General features: G+C 36.3%; 1 protein-coding gene across 1 annotated transcript in view; it reads left to right on the top strand.

The window, feature by feature from the left end:
• The window catches only part of LOC145669008 (uncharacterized), a gene marked incomplete in the record, with an annotated part of 761,869 nt that overhangs the window by 694,678 nt on the left and 50,343 nt on the right, over positions 1-16,848 (top strand). The window contains 2 exon segments of the mRNA XM_081737333.1: positions 607-715; positions 9,631-9,776. Of these exon segments, the coding sequence (XP_081593459.1) occupies positions 607-715; positions 9,631-9,776 (255 nt within the window).

The following is a 16,848-nucleotide window of genomic DNA, read 5'->3' on the forward strand; positions in this document are numbered from 1 at the left end:
CGACGTTTCACAATCTCGGAGCTTTCCGATCAATTTCCACAAAATTTCCAAGGACTATGTTATATAACGTAGTAACACATGCTAGAAGATGCAGTCACAGGCTGGTTCAAAGCACAGGCGGGGGATTTTAATGCTGATGGAATTTCTAAGCTTGTGCAGATATAGGACAAGTGCTTAAATATTTATGGAAACTATGTTGTAAAATAAAGCAAAAAAAGTAGTTTTCAGATGTATATGATAAATTCTTATTTACTTTGGTGTTTCTTTTTAATCAATCGAAAGTTACTTTCGGAATGGCCCTCGTACCACTTCACTTTGGATTCAGTGTTTCTACCATGAACTACATACGCTGTTTTCAGCATGAGAAAACTTAAATGAAAGTTTTAATAATAAAACATGGACGAATAATGATAGTGTGTGATGTTTGTATGAGGAGAGACTGAATTGAGTTTTAAATTACTCTTTTAGTTTTGTTCTTTGAAGTTTTTTTTTCGGATTGTATCCTTTTAAAAAATTTACATGTAGTGTAATTTAGTCTCTCTCTCTTTTTTTTTAAACATGGCTAGATCCATAATGCATTTTATGTTTCTCTTTTGTTTTTTAAAGGACATGAAGATGGATAACCTATCAGAACAACTGAACAGCTACAGCAAACATGGGATTCCGAAGCTCCACCATTTGCAATGCCACGAACCAGATGAGGAAATGGAGGAAGGTTAGTAGCCATTATTCGTAGTTGAATTCAGGTATTTTCATCACGAACAATCAGATGAACAATGGGGCTGAGGGTTCAAATAATTTGAAGAATTGTGGTGGGTATACAAGGGGTATATTACTGAACAAGCGCACATCCAGAACAAGCACAGAAACTTTTATTTTGTGTGTGTGTGTGTGAAATACTACAAATTGCTAAGTCTATATCAGTGGTTCTCAACCTAATTCATATCACGATCCCCATTTTATCACATCCTCTTACTAGCGACCTGCTTATAATTTCTGGTTTGTAATAAGTTTGTGATTTCTATAATAGTAAGAATCCATTTCTTGTATATAGTGGATAGCGTAACATCCCTAAAAGCGAGTGAATTAAAACCAACAAGTCCTTACAACTGATTTTCTGTAACGAAGACTTGGTTAAGTTCTGGCCGAAGAGAAGAGAAGAATATCCTGCTCTGGTATCTGCTGTTTTAAAAGTAATAATTCAAATTGCTACATCGTACCTGTTTTTTCTTCCATGGTAAACATTAAAACAAAGACAAAAAATCGCTTATCAGTTGAAACTGACTTGATAGTGTGCGTCACGAAGACTGAACCAGACATTGCCGCACTAGGAAAATCACATCATGCTCAGGTATTTCATTAACTTTCAATTTTAATTGTATTTCAATATGCAGGTTTTGTTGCATTTGTATTTTTCTGGTATTTCAATTTGCAGTTCTCATTAGTTTCATGTCGTACCTTTTTCATCTAAATTGATTTTTAAACAACTCTGCACCTGTTGAAAATGTTTAATATACCTATTTTTCGTTGCTCTTCAAAGTATACATAAAAATAAAAATATGCCTACCAGGACAAAATTTAAAATAATATTAAAAGTATTTTCCGGTATTAGATTCTAATTATATCTATCCCTTCCCCTTACCTTCGCAACCTCCAGGTTGAGAAACCCTGGTCTATATAGTACTGAACTGGCGCTATGGAAGCAACATCTGGATCATAGGGTGCACATGAACCTGTAAAATGGCGACATAATTATGGGCAGTAATGTGACTGGTAAGCATGAGCATAGGAGCCGCTTAAAACAGGATGTTGCGCCCTACACCTGCCGTCACGTTTCACAGTTGGATGGAGACACTGCATATCATTCACTTCTTTACGTGTCTGCCATACATAAACACGGGCCGTGGTTTGAAATACGATGAATGATAACTCATCACACCATATCATATGCTTCCAGTCATCAGCGTTTGTTGTGCACCATTAGAGTCAGGCTAAAAGGTTATTGTTCCTTATCAGCGATTTCATCCGTGCACCCGACCACATATGTCCATGGCTTGTAACTCGCAGCAGATTGTGATTTTTGATAGTCTGTGGTTGTGCTGCTTGAATTCGTAACTCACTTGCTTCGCAATAGCACGACACTTCTGACTGGCAATCCGTTTAACGCTCGGCAAGACCTGTCACTGAGGATATTCCTCCGATTACTGTTCGACGATCGTCCTCGCTGGAAATCAGAGAGGTCGCGCGCATTTAACATTATTGTCGTCTGCTCAGTTTGCTGCGTACTCCATTCTGCTGCTTCTCAAGCAGTACAGAGTTTACCCTGACGCATTACTACCAACAGCCTGGCGCTGCAGTCGCCGCCTGACCATTGTCAACTCATACATTTAACGTATTTCCAATTCAATGTGTTTCCATTAAATTGATAAGGATCTGTAGTATTCTACGAAACAGTGCTACAGAAGATGAGAAATTTTCACTACTCCGGAGGAAGTTAACCAATAGCCATTATTAGTTATGATTTTTCGTTTTCCATATTCTGAAATATTTATCAACTAGGTTACAAAAATGTAGATTAAACTATATTATTTATTTCTTAATTGGAACAGAAAATTAAGCATTTTTACTGCTTGGTTAGCGAAGCAGGAACAATAGCAAATAGAGCCACTCATTTTACGTAGATCTAAGAAGCTATTTTTTGTTCTGCTGCTTGGTCTGTAGACATTACCGAGAACATCAAATGGATACAATGCATATGCGATACAGGCCCGTAGCTAGCCCAAAAATTTAGGGGGGCGGGCGAAGTTTGGGGGGGCCCGATCCAACCACATTATAGTTCATCACCATATTATAGCCACTTTTAAGCCTACCGTGAAAATTTTAGGAGGGGCCAGTAAAAATTTAGAGGGGTCCGGCCCCCTAGCCCCCCTGGATACGGGCCTGATGCAATGTATTCAATATAATGGAATGGATATCGGAATTTAAATGGGGTCAACTGGTGCTCTTCTCGCAACAAGTTTAACATGGTTAATGGCTTGTTCGCAAAATGGCATCGATAAATAAACATGCAAATAAACAAACTGGTCTTCATGCTACGAATTTGGACCTTATTGTAAAATCTCGTGTTGCTCTTTTTCCTGGAACAACAATACCTCTTGTTCACTGATTAATCTTTAAGCCAGTGGCTTACACAAGGAACGCTTTCAGGGTTTAAACCCTCCTTGACCAAAATATTAGAAGAGAAAATTAGCGTTTAATATATTAAAATATATAACATTACAAAAATCATGCTTGCCTTGAAATGAAATGAAATTGAATACCTGACCCTCCCCTTGATAAAATTCTGCTTACGCCACTGCTATAAGTTAATGTGGAGAAAAATTGCTGGTATTATTTAATATTATGACTAGTGGTGGCCACAAAAACCGGTTTTTCGGATTTCAGTTTTTAGAAGAACCGAAACAGGTTTTTTGAAAATTTTCAAAAAACCGGTTCGGTTTTTCACCGGATCCGGTTTAGGATTTCTTCAAAACCAATTCCGATTTTTTTCCCCAAAAATTTGTTCTATTTCTGACCAGAATAGTGTTTCGTTGTTCTCCGGAAACCAAATTCATTTCCACAGAAATAGTTTTATTTGTTTTCCAAAAGTTTTCACCGAAACCGGTTTCGGTAAAAAAAAACGAACCGGTTTTGGAGAAAACTGAAATGTCGGTTTTTCGGGTTTCGTTTTTTCTAGAAACCTGTTTCCGGTTTTTATAAAAACCGGTTTTGCCCATCCCTAATTATGACTGATTATTGATTTATTTATTATAATCATCATTGTAACTTGCAGTAGGGTACCTAAAGTAGGGCTTTCCGGCTTATAACCCTTCTTCTGCAAGGTATTATGAAAAAATACCGTAGAGATCTATGTAAGTAGAGTAAGTAGAGTAAGTAGAGTAAGTAAGCAAATAAATGTCTTGTACTTCTAAAAATTGAACACCCTTCCAAAATCTAGGGGCAGCAACTGCACCCCTTCTTGTCTCTGGCTATAGACGGGCATGTATAAAGAATAAACAAACTCAAACTACTTCCGTTAAATAGCTAACAATTACGTTAGTCAATGAAAAGTAAAGGAAATGTTCTATATCTTACTACACTAGTCAATGAAAAATAAGTTAACTCGTACTGTTTCCGTCAAGTTTTACTACACTACTCAATGAAGAATGGATAAAACTGCTGCTCTCGTTATGCCTCGACTATACGGATGCAACACGCGGAAAAGTGGCTGTTATTTGTCCCAACTATACGAACGCTAAAGACGCAGCACTGGTAACGAGACTATACGAATCGTTTTACGCGCGTTGGCAAATGAAGAATAACTGTTACTGCTCTCGTTACGTGGCTACTACGTTAACCAATAAAGAGTTTATTAACTGCTGTATGTAATCAAGCCAATTACGAGTTGTTCTGAATATCAACATCTATTTTACATTAGGTTTATAACAATTAAGTATCAATATAACAATTTAGAATCAGCAAATATAATGTTATGTAATATAGCGACTGTTATAATACTAAAACATGTTGAATGAAAGTTGATTAAAATTGCTGGCGCTCGAAAACTTCATAATGCCTGTTCTATCAAAAAAAAAAAAAAAACGTTTAATAAGGCAGTTGTGTTCCTTTGAAACATTTACTACGTCATAGTGGCGTCAGAGGTCAGATATTGTAGTTGCAGAAAGCTCGAATAACGATGATTGTCAATATTGATTCCCCCTGCAGAATAATTTTAGAACTGTAAATTGAGATTCACTTTATACTTCGGTCAGAAACAGATGTTGAACTACCAAAGCTGCGATTCATTAAATAAAAAATCATGAATATTAATTGCGTTGTTGAAATTACGTACAAAGTAGGTCACTATGGGTTACTTTAATGCTAATTTTAGTTTGCATCCCGCTATTAACGAATGGCGTTTATTTCAAGTTCAATAAAGCTATTGACTGCAGGTTTTGTGACTAGAAAATGTTCAGGGACAAATGGTTTTTATAATGAAAATATTGTTTAAATAAATTCAACTGGTTATGTGTCACCTATTTAGTGATGTAGCGAGAAAACTTTTGCAGGTTTCCTGCAACCTGTATGTGATCAAATTTAACGGTAGAAACACAGTTATATATAGAAACACAGAAACACAGATAGAACCTCGATAATTCGAAGCTGAAGAGAAAAATAATAGAGTTATCGACTTTTTCGAGTTATCAAGGTGACCACAACAAAAATTCGATATATCGAGGTTCTGCGTTCTTCATGAAAAGTGATTATATAACATCCATATTTCTAAGTTTTATTCGTTCAACCTTTATAACTCGAATTTGTGAAAGTTCCTTAAGTTAAGTAACGTGAGTAAGTAGTAAAAACAAAATACTAGACATGAGTGAAACACAATTCCAGTACACATTAGCAAACAATGACAATTGTGCAAAAGAATAGAACTATAGCTTCGAGCTATCGAGATCACATCAAGAGAAATTCGAATTATAGAAGTCGACTCATAGAGGTTCACAGATGCAAAAGTTTGAGTTACTGAGATTTTTTTTTAAAATATGATTGTGAAACCTTTAAAATTCGACTTGTAATTTTGTAACTAAAATTGAACTTAAAAATTGGAATTTTTAAACATTCGACATATAAACATTATATTAACATTGAGTGTTATAAAGAGCTTAAAAGGGAATATGAAAAAATCGAGTTATCACGGAATTCGAGTTATTGAGGTCCAAGTGATTATAACGCGTATATATGTACTATCATTCCAATATTTATTAGTAGTATATTAAATAAGTGAAATAATAATTGATATACATATAGATAGGGTCCCTTGTTCGATCCCAAACCATGTGAATTAGTGGTGGATAACATCGTGTCCATGAGTTTTCTCTCGAGGCTCTGGTTTCCTTCTACTTTCTCATTCTACCAATTATTTCAAAATTATCATTTGCATTAATTACTCATTTTTGTTATCCTAACCGTGAGCATAACAAACTACATATTTAATTTAATTTCACTAAGTAGTTAATTTCAATTAAGTTTCCATGTAGACTTTTTATTTCAATTAAAAGTAAATATACCTATTTATTACACAGATCCTCGCCAAGCAAAGGTCGGTTTCGGATAACGCATTTAAAATTTGGTGTTCTATGAATATAATATTTTAACGTACCGAAAACATTATAATGACATTTTCTAATGTGCCAAAACATTACAAGAACATTTCGTTTAATGTGACAAAATATTAAAAGAGGATTTCGTTTAATGTGACAAAATATTAAAACAGTATCTCGTTTAATGTGACAAAACATTAAAAGAGCATTTCGTTTAATGTGACAAAATATTTAAAAAGGATTTCGTTTAATGTGACAAAATATTAAAAGAGCATTTCGTTTAATGTGCAAACACATGAAAAGAAATACGTGATAAAGTATTATTCGTGCATTCGTGTGTTCTATAATGTCTATATAGTGTCTGATGAAAGATATGAAAGATATCCGAAACTCTATAACATTATAGTTTAAAATACAGTGTTTGTGTGTGTGTGTTGGTTAAAGCTTTGGTCAGCATTTATTTTGTTACAGTATCCAATTCAAAGCCATGGATAGTGTATCTTTTTTTTTTAAGTGCGAATGTTTGCTTTCGTTAACTTTAACAAAAAGACTACATGCACGTTTACGCTTGCAAAATGAAATAATTTACCGAAAACTATTTTATTTTGTTTTTACTGGAGTATTTGTCATGTTCAAATTTACTTGAAACATTGGAATAATATCTTGATATGTTTTCCAAACTTTGTTTACATTTAAATTCTCAAAAAGAGTAAAGACAGAAAGAGCTTATAAGTTAATCCAATGTTCTCGGGATTGCTGCCAGAGTGAGTGTTGCTGTGCTGAGCTTTCGTTACCACACAGCGGCAACATCTTTAGAGCTGTGTGTGGAAGTGTGCTGGTCGTACAGTTTATATTGATGTCATCTGCGTTTGTCTTGATGCTGTGTAGTAGTTGTACGAAATGGGTGCAGTTTCTGATATGGTGTGTACACTCTCCTGTTAGTGGCTGTAGCAGTCCTGTTAATCTTGGCCAGGTTGTACGTGGGGCCTCCTATGGTGTTAACTATGGGTCGTAATGGAACTTCTTTCTGTTATTATAAAGAGCTTATAGTGTTTTAATTGTTAGTACACGTACAGAGGTTTGTTGGGGGGGTGTATACACTCCTGCAGGGGCGGATCCAGGACCGACTTCTGGGGGGGGCGGTGGGTTGTCATAATGCTACTTTTAAGGGCTCCAAACTTTGGGATGGGTTTTATTTATATATAAAAAATAAGAAAACTTCCTCTTCTGGGGCGGCGATCGCCCCGATCGCCCTCCCCCCTGGATCCGCCCCTGCACTCCTGTTTAAATATGTTTGGTTTCCTCTATGAAAATATGTTATCGTATGACTTAACTGTTTAAACGGTCCTCCTACACAATGTTTACAGCGAAGACGAGATTTTTTTTTTTTTTTTTTGTTTTGTTTCCATGTAGAATAACCAAGTATATAACATAACCAATCTTAGCTAACGGCTTTACAAACAAAATTAATCTCAAAATAATTCTTGTACAAAAGATTACATTTTTTTTCTTTAACTGTCTTCGAACCCTCAAAATGTTTACACATGAATGACTGCACATATGCAAAAGACTACGATTAATCAACATTAAAACATTTTAAATTTAAAACTTGTGATTGTTTTGTAACAAATTCTTATTAACCGAATTTGTAATTACCAAATTAACCCTGCAAACACATGCTTATTTTTTTAATATACAAAATATATACTGAGGCTCGGTAGATCTCGGAGTATTTAAATGATTTTACATAATTAATAAAACTATGTAGCTGGAATATGTGGGAAGATAATAAATAAACAGTTTTTTTTTTCTCCTAGACCATCGTGTGAATTTCTAGCGAAGGCCTATCATTAGTGCCAGGATATACAGAGTGTTTCAAAATGAATATCGGAGTTTTAAAAGTTTGTAGTATTTATTACAATTAACTTACAATTATAAATAATAATCAAATAAAAGAGCAACTCAAACAGTTTTGTACGCAAGCATGCGCATGCACTGTTTCCTCTGTCTGTCGTTAGAAAGAGCCAATAGCAAAGATGGCGACTAGTGTGAAGAAAGCTTCTTGTGTTTTACATTTTGTGAAGACTAAATCTCTAGTTACAGCGCAACGTGCTCTCCGTATTAAGCTCAATTGCAATCCACCAAGTGATAACAACATCCGTAAATGGTATCATTTTTGGAAACACCGGCTGTCTGTGCAAAGGGAAGAGTACGGGATGATCAAGAGTGACTGAAGAATGTGTTGAACGAGTGAGAGAGTATTTCACGCGTAGCCCCAAGAAATCAATTCGGAAGGCTATAGTCGTGAATTATTAATTTCAGTGACGTCTGTGTGAAGACTTTTAAGGGTCTTCACTACAGCGAAATTAAACTACTGCTAATTTTCGAGTTTTTCTGTAATATCTTCAAAACAAATACATATATTCGAAAAGCAGAAACGTAGTGAACTAGAGAATACTATTTTGCATATGATACCGTTGTCACAACTCATCTATCTGCTTTCGATTTGCAGCTGTAGATAGATTTAGCATTTTTTTGCAGGTTCTGTAAATAGCGGGATACCAAAAACAGATAGGTGAATTGTGATAAAGTTATCACATGCAAAATCGTATTGTCTAGTTCACTATGTTTCTGCTTTTTGAATATTTTTATTTGTTTTGAAGATATTACAGAAAAATTCTAAAATAAACGGTAGTTTAATTTCGCTCTAGTGAATGCCCTTAAGGAGATTGAGGAATTTAAGAAAGAGAATTAAAGCAGTTGTTGCAACAATTTACTCCAAACACATTGATCAAGAATTCGCCTATGGACTCGATGCGTGCCGTGCAACGAATGGTGCTCACGTTTAACACTTCTAGCAAAAACTTTGAGTTGTTCTTTCATTTCATGTATTATTTGCAATTGTACGTTACATGTAATAAATACTAGAGCTTTTCTATTTCAACTGTGCCGTTGCTGGCGCTGCTGTCGACGTGTGTTTTCCCCTCCCTCCCTCCAAAAAGGAGATACAAGTTGCTGAGGCCGAGCTCTTTCAATTGTTGGATGCGGAAGCGTTGCCACAATAAATTATTTCACGGACCTAACTGTGCACTATCTTGTTAGCCATTCTAAGTAGCCTACGATCTTCAAGACCAAACGACTGAATGACAAATTGGCAACGCAGCTGAGGTCATTCACTTCTTGTCCTTAAGCAAAGGGAGGGTTTCCTCCGTCAGAGGGTGGCGGGGGTGGGGCCAAAGTATGTTTCGCATATTTTCTAAGGGCACGCCTGAAATAGACAGGCTCTACAAAGCGTTAAATCACCAATATCCTTTTGAAACACCCTGTATTTTGCTCCAATTGCATAGTTTAAAGTTAATGATACTTACTGTCTTTAAATATATATCAAACTTATAGCCATAGTTTTGACTGAACGCTGTCAACATAAACCTTTTTTTGTGTATGTGTTAGCTAATAATAAACCTTGAATATTGTTTGTTTTTAGCGCTGTATAATCTGGAGGAAGACTGGCGAGATTTTGTGAATGCGTCGTCGGTGATCAGCGAAAAGCACAGACAGCAGCAGACGGCGATCTGGGAACTGGTGCAAACTGAGGTCGCCTACATCCGAACTCTTAAAGTGGTTACAGACGTAAGTTATTATTCTTAAATTTCACTGTTCTAGTCATTTCTACAATAGGTATATTTTACAGGGCTAACGCTTCACAATTTATGGAAGATATTCTATATCTATAACCTCCCTCCCTTGTTTTATGTTCTAAGCAATTCTAATAAATAAAACGACTAGAAGTAAATATTAAAAAGAAACATGTACTAGTACTTGGTATATTTCGGTACCATAGCTTTGCTTTCTTCAGCGTTCTATTCTCCAGAATTAATGGCAAAATGCCGAAGTGCCAGTATTGCAATTTCCATGATATTTTCAGGAAAATGCAATTTCACAATTTAGAAGCAATTTGTTGAAATTGTCACAGGTTTTCTCTTCCACTACTCTTTATTTATTCATGAATGACAGCATACCACAGATCTGAGTCGCTCTTATCTGGCCAAGCGATCTTGATGTCTGATAACCTGTCTATTCCTGTTGGATTCTGACAAGTGGAGGGGCGGGGATGTTAGTGCGTATTCAGTTGTTGGAATTTTGAAGCAGTGTTCGGTTCTTGGAATGACAAACGAAGATGCTTACTTTCAAGAAGTAGCCAGGTGGGCAGTTATTGTAAATCTTAGGCGTGCGTGATACAGAACTGGTATTTATGTGCGTTTCAGTATTTCAAGATGCCGAAAGTTGGTCTTTATAGGCAACAGAAGTTTGAAAAATTTGTGAGTGAGTTTGGGCCTACTGTGTTTTCAACAGACGGTTCTGCACTGTTTTGTAAGTTATGTGAAACTGGTTTCCGCTGAAAAGCGTTATTTTTTAACGCACCATATACCTAGGTAAGCACTGCAAAACACAATTCCGCAAGGGCACGCAAATCAGCTGGTGAAAAGGTTCAAAATCTTCTTGGAAGAGTCACGAGTTCCGCTTCGCGTACTAACAGTTTTGCGGATGATCTGTGTGAAGCTCTAATTAATGCGGACATTCCTTTATGGAAGTTAGAAAATGTTTCCTTTAGAAACTTTCTCGAGAAATACACAAAACAAAAAGTTCCAAGTGAATCATCTTTGAGAAAGACTTACGTTATAGCGCGTACAGCAGAACTATTGACGATACCCTTAAAAGTGTTGCTTACAAAAATATATGGATTTCAATTGATGAAACTTGCGATATTCTAGGACGTTCCATTGCCAACGTTGTAACTGAAACTTTGGGAGGGGAAGAAGCCACACAAACATTTTTGATTGCATCAGAAGTTCTGGAAAAAGTAAATGGCACGGCAATTGCGCAGGTTTTTACAAAATCGCTGAGTATTCTGTGGCCAGAATGTGTAAAATACAATAAGATCGTTCTTTTTGTCACAGACGGAGCTGCATACATGAAAAGTGCAGCAAAAGCCCTTAGGGTTCTATTCCCACGTATGCTGCATGTCACCTATCTGCCACACGCGCTACATAGAATTGCAGAGGAAGTTCGTTATCATTTTCCTGACGTTGACCTTTTTTGGTCAAATGTGAAAAAGGTATTTCTGAAAGCTCCCTCGCGAACAAGTGCGTTTCGCGAATTCGCCCCTGAAATTCCGCTTCCACCACAACCTGTGTTAACGAGATTGGGTACATGGATTACAACTGTTCTCTATTATGCTAACAACTTTGAACTCATCAAAAGAATCATTGATACTTTTGATGAGGATGATGCGTCTTCAATTAAGGTTGCTCAAAGTTTGCTTAAGAAGAATTCCTTGAAAAAGGACTTAGTGTTCATTGTAACACATTTTGCAAAGTTACCAAATGCTATTGCCAAGCTTGAAAAAAAATAAAAATAGACTCTTACTACTTCTCTGAACATCTTCAATGATACTCTCAATGATCTGAGTATTGTACCTGGTGACAAGGGCGAGTACATTTGGCGTAAGTGTGATCGTGTTGTAAGTGCTAATCCAGATTTGGGAAAATTGAAGCACATCGCTAGTGTTATGGAAGGTTATGCTGATGCAACTGTTGACATTGACATGGATCCATCCCAAATGTTTCAAATATGCTCTAGTGATATCTGTAGATGTAGAAAGATAATTTTCACATCTAAAGCGAATTCTTTCTGACAGGAGACAAAGTCTTTCCTTAGAAAATCTTAAAAAGATGTTAATAATTTCAGAGAACAAAAATATGAAAAACCTTTCGTAAATGAAAATAAACTGCTAGTGTAGTGTAAAATGACCACTTTAGTATTTCTTGTGTTTTGAATGTTTGTGCTAATGCAACCGCGTGTATATAAAATGTGATAGTGCTTTTAAGTTATTGTTTCATTGTTACTACTGAAGAAGGCGAATGAATTGTTAGATGTCGTCCCTTCACGGGTTGCGCAAGTTTCCAGAATTTTAAGTGGTAAGTACCAATTGCAAAATGAAACATTTTATTCGATTAGTAAATTCAAAAGGAATTATAGCCTATTATAGCTTTTACAAATTTTAGTATCTATTTTTCTCCAAAGTTCGTGATTTCTTGTTTATTTTATTTTGCTATTTTACCTGCCAATTTTGGGTGTTTATTTTGCAATTTTGCCAGCCATTTTCGGGCTTTTATTTCGCGATTAATTCCGGGCTTTAATGATGAGAACTATAGGTATCATTACGGCATTTGTCTCTTGTGAATAAGGAAAAACCTTGTACGGTTAGAGGCTGAAAGTGCTAAGAATTAAGCACATGCATTGCGAGAATTGGAAAAGAAAAGGAACTGATTTTGTTTGCTATTCTTTGCTTTTCTTGTTGATGTTGAATATTGGCTGTATTGCACCTATCAAAATAAAAGTATAGGAATGAATCAAAGAATGTCCGCAACAGTTATTCTAGGTAGAATTTGCTGGCTGTTGTGTTGGGTAATGTGGATTATTATTAACCTTGCAAATATGGAGATATTGATGCTTATACTTGATTGTATTATGGTATGGTTACGGAGCATATCCATGATAAGGTGTATGCGAAGTTGTTACAACTGGCGACGAGTTTTACTAAGACCACGCAGTAATAATGATCAGTTATTTAATTTAACTAAATTGGTGTCTCCACAGTCAGTACCGAGAAATGAAATATGCTGGCTCAAGTTGCTATGTAATAAGGTATACATTCCTTTTGAACTGGATACAGGAGCAGCAGCTACAGTCCTGCCAATTAAATTATATGAACAATATTTCTATAAGTGTTCTATTGACAACACAAGCACGGTGTTACGAGCAGCGGAAGGTACGCCTTTAAAAATTCTGGGTGAAATAAAGGTTTGGGTTGAGTTCAAACCATTTGCTGGATGGTTGAAGATGGTACTAGTAGACAATAAATTATCGCATGCTATACTAGGGCGTCCCTGGATAGATGTTTTGTTTCCAGCATGGAGACAATTATTTCAAGGTAATGAATTGTTTGAATGTCGAATTATTAATAGTGTTAAAGAAAATATAAGCGAAATTTTGAAACAAAAATATCCTAAAGTATTTTCCGAGGAAGTTAACAAGCCTATAACAGGATATGCTTGTCACATTCCTGTCAGAGCGGACGCTATTCCAATTTTTAGGAAGCATTATCAAATACCATATAGTATAGTCGATCAAGTCAAATGTGATGTGGATAAATTAGTAGCACAGAAGATATGGAAACCGGTATCTTGTGCTGATTGGGCTACACCTATGGTTCGTGCGGAAGAAAAACGGTGAATTACGCTTGTGCGTGGACTATAAAGTGACACTAAACAAGGTTCTTGAAAAGATGGTATATCCACTTCCTACACCGGAAGACATTTTTAATCAATTACAAGGCATGGCAGTCTTTACTGTTCTGGATCTAAGAATGGCGTATCAACAAATTTTAGTTGATGAGCGATCCAAACCTTTTCTAACGGTAACCACGCCCTGGGGACTTTATCAGCCTCAACGATTACCATTTGGACTAACGTGCAGCCCACATATATTTCAGAAGGTTATAGATCAGGTACTGCAGAATGTGCCATTTGTTTTCGCTTTCCTAGATGATATTTTGATAGCTGGCAAAGATAAGGAGGATTGTTTGCAACACACTACTTACGTTTTAGAAAGATTACAATCATATAATGTTAAAGTGAGGTTTGACAAATGCCAATTTTTGCAGTCGACAATTGAGTATCTGGGTCACACAATCTCTGCAGAAGGAATACGTCCACTACAGAAGCACGAAGAAGCAATTTTGAAATGCCAGACTCCTAAGGATGTAAAACAGTTGAAGTCCTACCTTGGAATGCTCATTTTTTTTCATAAGAACGTACCTAACATGTCTTTACATTTGCCTAATTTGTTTCAGTTGTTAAATAGAAAGGTAAAATGGTCGTGGACAGATAAGCATGAAAGAGAATTTACTTTGTCCAAACGATTGATACAAGAAGCAAAATGCATTCATCCCTTTGACAGTAAGGCTGAAGTAGTTTTGATTACTGATAGCAGTGCTTATGGAGTAGGTGCGCAGCTGTGCAATAGGAAGAAAGACAAAATCATTACTGTCGCTTGTGCTTCAGCTACATTAAATGACGCAGAAAAGAATTATAGTCAATTTGAGAAAGAAACGCTAGCTATAATTTTTGCCTTACGAAAGTTTCATAAATATGTCTTTGGGCGTCCATTTGAGATACGCACGGATTCCTTGCCTGCAAAATTAATCTTCGATGAGAAAACTAATATACCTACTTTAGCATCTCCACGATTACAGAGATGGGCCCTAATGTTACTAAATTATGATTATAAAATTTCCTATAGCAAACATGTGGAAGTTGCGGACTGCTTATCACGTTTGCCAGTAGAAGAACAAATCGGTGATTGGCAAGTATCCCAGGAGTATTTAGATAGTCTTGCCATGGAACCCCCCTTATATGAGGCAATTACGAGGGAAACAGCTAATGATAGAGTGATGTCGCAAGTCATGGACTGGATATTACATGGATGGCCTAAACAACTTGAAAATGGTGACATAAGAAGTGAATTGCAAGCGTACAGTAGTCGACGGCATGAACTACATATCGAACAAAGCTGTCTTTTTTGGGGAAACAAGCTAGTTGTTCCACGTTCATTAAGGAAAGTAATTTTGACTATGCTCCACGACTAACATTTAGGCTTAAATAGGACTAAGGCTGAAGCCCGAGCTCACTATTGGTGGCCAACCATGGAAAAGGATATTGCGAATCTGTTGCAAGAATGCACTCCATGTCAAGCGATGCATAATCGAGTTCCTCAAAATCGTTATCAGGCATGGCTAACTCCAAGCCAACCATGGCAACGAGTACATATTGACTTCTTCGAAATAGCAGGATGTAAATTTCTTCTATTAGTAGATGCTTTCACCCAGTGGGTTGAGATTTGGCAAATGGGCCAAACATCTGCTTGGAACACTATCGAAAAGTTAAATATTTGTTTCACAAGATTTGGCTGGCCACAAGTGATAGTTTCAGATAATGGGCCACCCTTTGCTAGTCAACAATTTACAGAATATTGGAAGAAAAGAGGAGTGAAAATAATGCACGCGCCGCCCTGGCATCCGCAAAGCAACGGATTGGCGGAAAGAGCTGTTCAATTAGTCAAAGATATGATAAAAAAGAAACTATTGGAGCTGGGTTCCTGGGCATGCACTAACCGACAACTTAATCAATTGATCGATGAAATATTGTATGGTTTACGATTTACGCGATCAAGCAAATTGAAGAATTCACCAGCTGGTCTAATGTTTGCATTCGAGCCGAGACATAAGTAGAATATCAGTAACAAATCCTGTCACAGGGACTCGGTCGAACATTCGTTACCAGAATATTGTGATAACAAATTTCACGAAGGTCAAGTTGTCTGGGTATTAAACCTACCACATCACTTTCCTAAATTTTTGCGGGGTACGATTAATCGTTGTTTGGGAAGATGTATGTATGAGGTAACAGTACAGAACAGAATTAGAAGAGTTCATAGACATCAATTAAGATTTATGGATTGCCAACTGGAAGCTTCTGATAATGTACCAAAGACAATTAGGAACCCCTTAGTGGACGAGAAGAAATCTACCATTATCAACACAAGGTTTAGAAACATACCTTCGATAAAGAGATCAGACAGAGTAACTGAAAATCGACACACTGCTGATAATTGGTGGATTATTCTCAACGACAGAAACATTCCAAGTAACAAGTTAGAAAATGGGTCTCAGGAAGGAAACATAGAACCGGTATTAAGACGTTCTACTCGAGAACGAAGGCAGCCTGAGCGTTATTCGCCTGTCTAATATATATCTAGATATTTAAAAAAAAAAGAGAGAGAAGAATGTTGTACGGTTAGAGGCTGAAAGTGCTAAGAATTAAGCACATGCATTGCGAGAATTGGAAAAGAAAAGGAACTGATTTTGTTTGCTATTCTTTGCTTTTCTTGTTGATGTTGAATATTGGCTGTATTGCACCTATCAAAATAAAAGTATAGGAATGAATCAAAGAATGTCCGCAACAGTTATTCTAGGTAGAATTTGCTAGCTGTTGTGTTGGGTAATGTGGATTATTATTAACCTTGCAAATATGGAGATATTGATGCTTATACTTGATTGTATTATGGTATGGTTACGGAGCATATCCATGATAAGGTGTATGCGAAGTTGTTACAAACCTCACGGAGGATGAGTGGCCTGGAAAACCTTTTACATTTTTTTCGACCGAGTGTTTCCTCCGGGAAGAGCCCAGGATCGCTCGCACCAAAGGTAAAACCGTTTGTGACTTCGCTGCACGAACCCAAATATGCTGAAAAATATTGATGACGACTTAAGTAAGAGCTTCCAATTTGAGGATATACATGTATATCGTCTTTACTAGTTATTTAAAAGTATTTTTAATGTAATCTGTATAAATGTACTCATCATTCTTGTTTCGCCATCCTTTAAACAAAAAAAAAAAAAAAAGAAAAGAAAATGTAATTAATCAGAAATGTAGCAGTTAGCGTGCAATAATCGAAGCAACGTACTATAGTGTATTATGGAATAGTAGTAAAGATTTTTTTTTAATATATCCTTGTACATTTTTAAAGATGTGTATACGTGCTTACTAAATTATTTTTCCTTCTGAATTATCTTGAT

This window comes from Thermobia domestica, chromosome 13 (assembly GCF_964235325.1).
Source record: "Thermobia domestica chromosome 13, izTheDome1.hap1.1, whole genome shotgun sequence".
In the NCBI taxonomy this organism is placed as follows: Eukaryota; Metazoa; Arthropoda; class Insecta; order Zygentoma; family Lepismatidae; genus Thermobia; species Thermobia domestica.